The sequence below is a fragment of the Theobroma cacao genome, chromosome 5 (genome assembly GCF_000208745.1).
Source record: "Theobroma cacao cultivar B97-61/B2 chromosome 5, Criollo_cocoa_genome_V2, whole genome shotgun sequence".
NCBI classification, from domain to species: domain Eukaryota; kingdom Viridiplantae; phylum Streptophyta; class Magnoliopsida; order Malvales; family Malvaceae; genus Theobroma; species Theobroma cacao.
In genome coordinates this window covers 32,295,106-32,306,496 of record NC_030854.1, presented here as the reverse complement: position 1 = coordinate 32,306,496, position 11,391 = coordinate 32,295,106, and the positions used below count along the sequence as shown (strand labels likewise).

At 33.5% G+C, this 11,391-nt stretch overlaps 1 protein-coding gene across 1 annotated transcript; it reads right to left on the bottom strand.

Moving 5' to 3' along the window:
• LOC18599599 (growth-regulating factor 4) lies at positions 762-6,223 on the bottom strand. Its single transcript, XM_018122301.1, has 4 exons — positions 5,633-6,223; positions 4,251-4,605; positions 1,290-1,696; positions 762-1,213 (listed from the first exon to the last, which is right to left on the bottom strand). Exons 1-4 carry the CDS (start codon positions 5,889-5,891, stop codon positions 1,206-1,208), a joined length of 1,029 nt encoding a protein of 342 aa, XP_017977790.1. The 5' UTR covers positions 5,892-6,223; the 3' UTR covers positions 762-1,205.

Here is an 11,391-nt window from a genome sequence, read left to right as displayed (position 1 = left end):
TTACATTATATTCTCTCTAGGTTAAATTGTCACAGCCATTCTTTTTTAACCAAAATCTTTTATCCTTTTAAACATTTTAATTAAAAAAATTATAAAATATGCATTTAAAATCTATTTCTTTCCAAATTTTTAATTTTAAAAATAACAAAGAATCAAAGTTGAAAACTTTTTACCAAAAAGATGGAAATGTAATAAATTTATTTATTTATTTTATTTTGTATTTAATAAATGTTATTTTGTCTTGTCTAAGTTTTTTAATCTCTTCCCTAATTGGATAATGTATAATGTCAGCGGATTAGACATACTTTTACCTGTTTTAATGTAATAAATCATTTAGTTTGAACTAAACATAGGTAAAATTCTTAATCACTGCTAAAAAATCATAAAAATACAAAGTATAAATCAATTTTTTAGCATTTAATTGTAGCATTAATTTCTTTACCAACAGGCTGTAGCATCCAAACAAATGAACACATGGCTTAAACACCATAAAGAAGGAAAGAAATTTAAAGCAACTCTATTTAAGCACAACACACTTGCTTCAATCGCATCTTTGTCCAGAAATGTTCAGGGTTTTCCCACTCTGATTGTTTACTTAAAGAGTTGTGTTAAATCAATGTGTAGATTTGTCTTGTGCCTTGATTTCTCAGTTGAAAATTCAATGCTAATACAACCACTTGGACTTACTTGCTCAAACTGGTAAAAATGGGTGTGAAGTTGAGATATAGAACTCTCAGATTGGAGCAGTAGAACTCCACCAATGAAGAATTTACTTGGACTGTATATATGATCATTGAGCATAAGCTTAATGGTATTTCATTAAGCAAAATGACTGCAATAAGCAAACTACACATCAAAACAGGCACAAGGCCACAACCACCAACAACTTCAGATTTCTAAAGCTAGCTGTAATTTTTTACCATGTAAATAATAAAATCCATGCAGGAAAATTGTTGCTCTTTCTTTCAACTCAAACTGCAATGTTCTGGATTTTTTTCAGTTACCTACTAGGGTTTGTTTTATTTTATACCTAAAACCTGAACCTTGCAGTGAACTAATACACAAGACAGTGATGCTGAAAGCCCACAGTTCTAGAACAACAGAGGTAAACGAAAATCATCAAGGGGTACAATATTTTAGTCCAGTAGCTAGAACTTGTCTGGGCCTTCTCTAGTAGAGTTCCAGAATTCTCGAATTCTGTTCATTCAACTATCTGCAGCATAATTCCAAGGCAAGTTTTAGACAAAAATTGGACATCTGAGGGAATATCTATGCAGTTTGAGACTCACCGTGTGGAGAACGAGAACCAGTTGTGGAGAAGTCAGACGAAGCCATTGGAATGGATATGGATAGCTGGGTTGTAGAGAACGAGGTCTGGTTGGATCTCTCATCTTCAAGAGCTGACCAAGAGTCCCTGGGTTTAGGCCACTCATCAAAGAAAGGTCGAAGAGATTGACCCTCATGCTTCACAGGTTCTCCAGAGTTAAATTCGTTGCTGAAAAATGAATGCTGGGGACAATCATTCTGTAAGATGGGGTTGCCACTAGATTTTGACTGAGGGTACGAGGAGACTCTAGATTGCATAAGAGGCCATGTGTTGTCCAGTTGAGTTTCTATCTGGAGGCTCCGGTTGCTCCCTGAAGCTTCAGAGAAGAAACTATGCTCACCAACCTCAGGTTTAAGTCCTTGAAGATACCTGTGAGTTATAATGAATTGAGTGAAAGACAATAAAATATGGTTAACCAGCTTCACATCTTCATACGAAGAAACAAGGTCTAAATGTCAAGAGGTATTTAACAAATTGACATGCTGGTAAACTCAGCATACCAGTTAGAAAAAATAATTACACCAATAACCATGCATTTTAAAACACAAAACTAAAAATATCCAACATCATCAGACAGAAATGGAGAACAAGATCATTTAATTCATTCTAATGTATCTCTATGAAGATGTTATTAAAGACAAGGATTCCATGGCGAGCCTTTTTCAATATTGCATCACCAACTATGATGCATCCTTCTCATAATCCAGTTAAATTATGTCAGAAATCATTTAAGGGACATAAGACATGCACGTATAGCACAGAGGCAGTCTTACACTTATCCGAAATGCAGCAGAGAAATAAAGGTAGGACAAATGACAGAATCCAAGCAATAGATGAATAGAACAGAAATAGTGAAATGTCATGAAACTCAGTATAAATGACTAAAATAACATAAATTCTGCACAATCAGAATGCATTAGCAGCCTGAACTTAAAAGAATTTAGGATGTAGGAGCTATGTAATATGAAGGCACTACAAAGAGACAGTCTAAACTTATTCCACAAAAAGGAGAAAGTAGGAGTTAAAAAAAATTATGGAATTGAAATGATAATAACATCACAGGTGAAGACTCAAGAAGTCAAGCATATGTGCTAGAGAAAATGACAGAATTAAATGAATCTGCACTGTCTAACTGCATAGACATCATGGAATGACATGGATATATTGAAACCTCTGCCATCCAATTACAATGTTTTCAGAATCCAGAGCATTTAGACCAACCAAATAAACAAGAAAATTATTCAATTCCTCAAGCATTTTTGCAGCCATTGCAATAAAAGACTATCAGAAACTAGGTTGTTGCAAAGCTAACAGTGTTACACAGTAAATGCTAATTCCAAAGCAGAACAGCTTTTGCTTTTAAGAATTACAGCTACAGGAAAGCATAATAAAAGGAGAAGAAAGAAAATTCAAGCTCAAGAATTAACCTAGCAACAGTGAAGAACTGTGAGATAAAGAAGGAAATGACAAGTTTAACCAGGAAAGAAAATAAAAAACAGAATACTTACAAATTTGCAGGCAAAAGTAATTTGAGAAACAGATGATTTACTAAGTCCTTTTACGATATCATAGAAAGTAAAACACGGGTACAGACAGAGTTGTTACACTTTGTATAGCTATCTTTTACGACCTCAGACTCAGGATACCCTGTCATTTTCTTCAAAAGATTGCAGGTCATATACAAGGTTCCAGCAACACCACTAAATGCAAATTCTACCTTTCGCATCTTTCCTTTTTGACAGAAAACAAAGAGGGTCAATATGCCACTAGTTCAGAATGCATGTCAGATTTCTGCAATGGAATTAAACAGAGAAAACAGAAAGCAAAGAAACAGACTCTAAAGAAGACCGTAAAAAAACACAATCTACTGTGACAATGGAATTCTACGCTGTCCTAATGGACATACGGGCCCCAAACCCTGAAATTGCAGAAAATTAAAAAGTTCAAGGAACCTATCCATCACCCACATCATGGAAGTATTCCAACATAAAACGTACTACATTATATCATCAATGGGCCCAATAAGAACTAGATTAGCTGCAAATTTAACATTCTCTAGCTTTCTGAAGTTCATTTTGGAGAACAAGTTTTGAACACCATGAGGAACAACTAATTACAATGATAAACTATAAGCTTAGGTTGTAAAAATAAAACACATGTATATATCCATGCACTGAGAAACTATGTTTTGAAATGCTATAAAATTTGGAAGACAAATAGTAGTTCCCTTCTATTAGCAGATCTTAGGTAATCCTTGGATCAAATGCTGCAAAAAAAAGAGTATCTATCCCACTAGACGGAAACAGAATGAGTGGATAATTTCTCACCCAGTAGTATGTTCTGGACAATTTCTCATGGCCGTCAGACAACAAAACGAATTCCACGGAGAAAACAAAAGCAAAGAACCGGACCAAAAAAGAATAACTGTCAGCGAAGAACAAATTTCTGCTATGACACTACTGATTTTATCATCCATCTTTGAGGACACCAGGGCCCAGAACCCTGAGCTTAACAGAAACTTTTAAAGTTTCTGCAACATCTCCATTACCCAAATGGGCAGGAATCTGCAATTTTACTCCTACCACACAATATAACAGATATGGGCCCAACAAACAATATATCTTACATCAGTACAACGGCTAAAAAATCCAAAACCCATACCACAAAGCGTATTTTCAACAATTTACAAACTGAGAAGGCTAACAATCTAATGCTCCAAAAAGAAATTCAAAAAAAAAATATTGGAGCAAAATTACAAATTACCATAAACAAAAGAGAATAAACTTTAACATCAAACCTTTCTTATGCTCACTTATTGTAAATGGAAAAGAAATATAATAATGGAATCCAGTTTTGAGTTCAATTTTTTCTATTATGAGCAAAGAATGAAATTATGTGAAACTTAACACATAAAATGAATTACCTATAATCTTTGCTTGGGATTCCATAGGGGATCGACTCCATATGATAATGGGACTGACTGGTTCCAGAAGCAGTGCCTTGTGTACTACCAAAGGCATGTAACGGAAGGTTCTGGAAGCTTCCAGTGCCGCCACTGCTTCCAGAAACAGTCAGTGATGTCACAGTAGATGATGACTGTGTCATAGTTTGTGATTCCACAGGCTTTCTTGAACGGTTACGGCCACGGTGCATGTGCCGCTCACAATACTTGGAGTCCGGGTACGCATCTTTAGAGCACCGCCATTTCTTGCCATCGGTTCTCCTGCATCGTCCCGGCTCCGGATCCACCTTCTTTCCATAGAAGGAACAGTACCCCACTGCAAAATCACACTCAACTCTGATTTATAACAAGGTTTTCATGAACAAACATGAACAGGTGTAACAAAAACATGAATAAATTATGTTCCAAGTTAAATAAAATACAACAAACAATAACGTTATATAACTCTATAAATCATAAGTATCAGAATATGAATAAAAAATGTCAAAAGTGATAAAACACTTGATGATTAAGACATCAACAATATCACATGGATGACTAAAGAAATACAGAAGAAAAGTATTTGGCATCAGCCACAAGAATCTTTTGGCATAAACTACTATAAAAAAAGTATATGTATATATATATATATATATAATCCATAATATCAGCATAAAATCCATGAAGATAATGGTCACAAGAAACCTACTTAAACAAAAAAGGCAAACCAATTGAAACATAGAAAACTTGTTTTGGAATTTATCTGTAAGAAATTTGAGAAAAATAGCAAAAGGGTCCAATTTTGTCCTTGAAACGTGATTTTAATGATCAAGTAAAGAGACTACCCACAAACCCCAACTGCTATTATCAAAGTCAATTAATTTAGCTGGTAAAAGGAATGTTTCCCAATCTATCCATTGGAACTATAAACATCCATTGAAACATCAAATAATATCTACTCATCTAACATCTATATCAAAAACTTTATCTTAAAATCCATTAAAAGGGAAAATCACTTCTAATAAATGAGTAATCTCTTTATTTTGATTATCTTTTACCCATTAAAAATAAGAAAAAAGTTCAAAACAATTCCAAAAAAAAAAAGTCTGATTATGATTGCCTATGCTTTTCAAAAAAGAAAAAAAAACAGAAAAATAGAGAAAGAAAAAATTTCCCAATTCCTCTTAAACCAGAAAAAAGAAAAAGACACACCCAATCACTAACAAGGTTCCTCAAATCAATACAAAATACACCCAGAAAAGAAGGGGAAAAAAATCAAAACATCAAATCTTAAAAAGATAATAAAAAGGAGAAAGAGAGAGGGTTTTAAAGAAGTTAAGAAAAAATAAATTTTTTGGGCTTACTGGTGGGGTGGTGAAAGAACCTATGAGAAATGGACTCAAAGCTCTTCTGAATAGGGAGCACAAGATCATGTGGCACAGGCAAACCTGCCATCATATACTTAAAGATCAAAGCTTGATGTTCCAGTTCTTGCCATTGTGACACTGTAAATGGTGATGACCTCATTGCCATCATCCCTCCACCTGTCCCCATTCCCCCACCACCACCACTCCCCGCCCCACCTCCACCGCCCCCTCCACCACCACCACCACCATTATTCATCTCCACGACCACCACCCAGACAACTAGTATATATAAATATATAAATACTTCAAAAAGGCTTTGCTCACTATTTTCTTTTTTATTCCTGTAACTCACTTTTTCCAACTTTAGAAGCTTTTCAAAACCACAAACTGGAACATGTTTTTAAGACAAGGAAGAAGAAAAACATGGGACATAGATCAACAAGAACCTCTGTCTCAAACATACTTGTTGTTCTTGTATTACTATGTCACAAAGTCTCTGCCTATCTATAATATATATATCTCTGCTTTGCTTTGCTTTGCTATGTGTGTTAAGAGAAAAAGGAGGGGGCAGTGTCTCTGAGAAGGAATCCCCAAAGCCTAAGTTTGGTCTCATTTTATTGGGGAAGACAAAACCATTTTTCTCTCTCTCTTTTTTTTTTTGTGTTATATTTATTTTTTGAATTAATAATAATGCTTAGCTAATTATTGGTTAATTAACCCATGGTTACATTAATAATTATACCCTTAATTAATTAACTAAGTTGTTTTCTTTTTCTTTTCAGTAATGGTAAGGAAGGAGGTGTCCCTCAACGAAGGCGGTGTCTGAACGAGAGTTGTTGTTGGGAAGAGGCAGTGTTGTCTTAAGATGAAGTGATGTGTGAGAAGAGTTTTTGGTAACTAGTCAAATGTGGAAAAGAGAAAACATGGACAAATTTTTTAAAAAACTTATTTTTACTCTTTGGGTTTTTCTCTTATTTTTCAGGTTTTTATTTAATTTTAAATTTCTTAAACTTGAGGTTTTTTTTTTTTTTTTATTGTCAGGGTGTGGGTTTTAAATGGGTTAGGGACCCACTACAGCTTTAAGTTGGCTGGCAAGGTTGAAGCAAATAAGGAAATTATGTTTAAAAAAGAAATGACCTTTTTCAATTTTGAAGGTTCTTACTCATTCCCTAGCCTAGAAGGGTATAAGTGTTTGTATACAAAAATTTTAATCTCGGACAAATCACAACATGACATATCATATGTAAAATCTTATTAAGGTTAAGTTTACTTTTATAATAATTAAAAATAAATTCACCATTATTAAGATCTTTTATTGGAATCTTGTACCTTATTTAGCAGTTCATTGAAGATGATTGCAATCAAATGCACCTCAATTGTAGTTGTAAATTTTGTAAGTTTCCATAACATAATGAAAGAAAGAATCCAACTTAGTTTGATTAATGCTTTTTTATTTCTTGTTATATGGTTTTAAATTTTTATATTTTTTTATAAAAAAATAATAAAAGGCGTCATGACAAATTTTTAATTGGAATCTGGCAGCGGCAGCTCTTCTTCCAAGAATTGTATATCTAGGTCTAATTTTGAGGGTTGGAACCATCAACTGAGTTATATGTGTAAAAAATATTATTTAATTTGCTTGATAATATTAGTTATCCATTGTTAATCAGAGGTAGAGTCAAAATATAAACATGCTTAGACCATTTGAATAAAATGATTATAGTTTTTTAATTAGTTAATTTATATTAAATAAATAATCTTGTTGTAAAAATGCCTCTTTCGGTATTTTATTAAATAAGAAACAAAAAAAAAAAAGACTCTTGCGGTGAGTAGAGCTGGAAAGTTCCACTGTGGGCATTTGGAAGAAGCAGATAACAAGGTATGAATAAGAAAGGCAACATGGTACTTCTTTTAGGTATAAAAGACAAGGCATTTGCTATTTTTTTTCCACAAAGTTACAACTTACAAATCACCAAAGGTATGAATAAAGTTGTCTTGTTTAAGTTTAAAATTTAACATTTAATTATTTTACACTCAAATAGTTTTTTTCGTATATCTAAGTAGCAATGGAAATAGAATCAGCGAAGGAAAATAATAATAATAATAATAGTTGATGAAAGATTTTGATAGTACAGTAGAGCATCATGATTGGGTGTTGAATTTGGTCTTTTAAACCGGGTACTAGGATGTGCTTTCAAATTCCCTTGTCAGATGGGCAAGGAACCATTGCCCAGCAAACTTCGATTGGCTCTAAAGGAGTTTTATAGTAATACATTGAATGAACATAAATTAAATCATAAATTTAAGTTGAGTTCTTTAATTAAAATAATAAAACTCTTTTCTCTTTAATATCTTTGTATGTGTGTGTGATATCAAAATATTTCTTAATTTTATACATTAATGATTGAGTTTTTAAAATTACTAACAGAATTTGAACGTGGCTATGAAAGATTAATGAAAAAGGGCATCCTTAAAAGGGTGACCTGTCCAAATCTAGTACACCAACAAGTAACTTTAGCAAAAAATCTTTGAAAACCCTAATCATTTGTCCCCTCACCCACCCGCTGCCACCTCTTTACCTGACAGCAACCACACGTGATGGGCTGGACCATAGGCCCAAAGCCACCAACCAGCGCCCAGCAACCGGAGATAGCCGGTTAACATCCGGGTGAGTCAACCGGTTGGTTGCCGGAAACTAGGTGACATGCTATGGTGGGGCTCACAGCCATCAGAGAAAAAGAAAGCCAATAACACAAGGTGGGGTCCACAGCTTTTGATGCTTTTTGGGGTTTTGCATCACATTGTGTTGTGGGACTGCGTCTTCATAAATTCCATGGACCACCCCCCTCACATTTTTCTTGAATTTAGCACCACATTTTTTTTTCTTTATAATAATCTTTTTTGGGTTATAAAATATCAAAGAATTTTTCACTTTCTTTTATTTTTTTGTTCCTATTTAAGTCTTATCAAATATGTAAATTTGGTCTGATTTTATATTAAATTGTTAAACAAAGAGAATTTTACATGTAAAAGTTCATATTTTATTTTAATATTATATTGTCATTTCAAACAATGAAGTGGTAGCCCAAACATATATTTACTTGAAAATTTATGATGTAATTTGTCATTGCTCCAAGAAATTGTTGAAAGATCAAACTTATAATTACCAGTATGTTACCCCGCATAATAAAGGAAAGGGTAAGCCTGAGGAAGAGATAATGAACTAGTAGATTTCATTAAAGGGAAAAGGTAAAAAGTGTACCAAGTAGTTGTTGGGTTATCTAATGCATGTCTGAGTTATTTATAATCTTTATCATGCAACTACAGGGCCTTTATTTTCTTTGGTTTTTTGTTCACATGATTCTAAATTATTACTACAAGACTAAGTCTCAAAAAAAGCATATAAACAAATAAATCAAAGAGGGAGGTAGTGTAAATGACAACTAAATCTGTCCCATTTATTTTCAAATAGAGATATAGAGACTAAAGTGTATGTAAATCCTTGTCTAAATCTGAAATGCTAAAGAAAGGAAGAAGATTTCTACTGTGAAAATGACAGCAAATTTTTTTTTTTTCATCCTGAACTTAAGTTGGAGTCAATGGAAAACTGATATGAAGTATAGAAATTGACCCTTCACCACTCATGGGTTTGGAGCCATCCTACAATCTGAACAAAAGAGAACAAAAATATTCCTATCTTAAAATAAATAAAAATGTATACACATCTATCTTGTTTTAGGAGGCAAGAGAAAAAAAAAAAAAGCGACAAAAGCATTCTTTGGGTGCCATTTATATCTATACCTACAGTGCAATCCAGATGCGATTGAGAATGAGGTAAACCAACAACATTTTACGGACAAATTTGCAAAGTGTGGACCCACTCTCACATGTTCTTTGGGGAAGAGGAGGAGGAGGAGAAGGGGGATTCATTTTCTTTTACCCTCCCAATGATATAATGAGACAGATATAAGGACCAGGAGGAGGCACGATTTTCTGATAAAAGAAAATAAATAAAATAAAAAGAAGAAAACTCATGGATAAGATCTAAAGGAGAGAAACCTAATACTAGTATTTTAACTGTACATGTTTTTTTTTTCTCTCAAATTTGGAATCTTTGGAGAGGTTGTGTGAACTTTATTATTGCATAGAATTTATCACACTAGCCTTGGTTTTTAAAGTTGCTTTTAATATTATTAGTTCTGCCAGATATCATAAATTCATTAAATAGACAAATTTTTCTAAGGGGATAAAATTTTGGCCATATGCAGTTACTCTTCTATGCCGATTAATTGACCTCTGCCAACCCAAATGTTAATAAACTACTATATGCTATGTGGAATTTATGAAACTACATGAAAGTGACTAATACCCTGCTGATCAATTCTGTCTCAGTTATTTAAGAGTTGCAATCTACCTAGTAGTACCATTGACAGTCTATTACTAGCTGCTGGATACTTCAGATTAATTTTCAAGGAATATAATTAATTGATATATTAAATTTTCGTTTATAGATGCCAAAATATGCTCATGTATGAATAATAATTAAAAAAGCAAACAAACTTTGCCTGTGTGGATGCCTGTCAGTAGGAATTCGAAGCAACTTGTTAGAACCAAGCTAGAGGGAAAAAGAAGTTTCGGGGTATTGCTAAATAATGCATGCACTCATAGTGTATTGTTTTGCATGTTGATACTTGACAGGCAGGCAGCCAGCTATTTTTAATTATGTAGCGAATGCTGATCAAAAAGAGAAAAGAGACTAAAAGTGAGGCAAGGTAAAGACTAAAGAGCATTGAAGAAGCTTCATCACATCTGAAATTTTTCCTGAATATGTAATTTCACTGAAATATGTTAGATCTCTTTCTCTCCACGTATTCACGTGAAGAGACACAAGAAAGGAAAACACACCCACCACACCCCCCCCCCAAAAAAAAAAAAAAGGACATACAAAATGAGTGTGAGAGTAAGCCTCCTCTTCCTCCCTAAAAGAGTTAAAAGCTTAGCTGGTTCACACTCCTGCCCTCCATCCACCGCAAAAAAACATTTGAAAGACACTTTTCACAGTCACTGACCCTTTTTTGTTTAAATGTCCGTACGAGAATACCCTAAAACTCAATCATGGCTATGCCTAAAAATTAAGGCCAAACCCAACTCTCAAAGCAACCATCATTGCTCCTTGAAGCCCTTTGTGAGACCACACTTACATATATTATTATTATTATTATTATTATTATTTCTTGGTACCCATAGTATTTTTATGAAAAAAATTATACGTATTCTCAAAAATATAACAACTAAATCCAAATGAAAATACTGTATATAAATACAAGGTCTTTGCTCTTGTTGGGGTATAATGTCTTAGTTGATTTGCATCTTGACTTAATCAACACACAACCAGCAGAATGATAAACTTCTGAAAATGATAGGTAATGATGGAGAGTGGGTTTTGTATGGGTCACAAGATGAAAAACTTCTTTAAGCACTAAACTTAAACATCAAATGTACTCAATTAACTTTTTCTTCTTAAATTATCAAAATAATAATAACAACTTTGTCTCCAAGATTTGGTCACTTAACTGTTTTGCCCATTTTAATAAGTGCAAAAAAGAAAGTAGTTCCTCCAAGACTTATTACAACTCATATGCTATGTGGGGGGAACAAGTAGGTATGTTTTTTTATTTAGATAATTAAAACATGTTATGACCAAGAATGTTGTTGGGACATTTTAGGACAAAGGAATTGATGAGAAATGGAGCAAG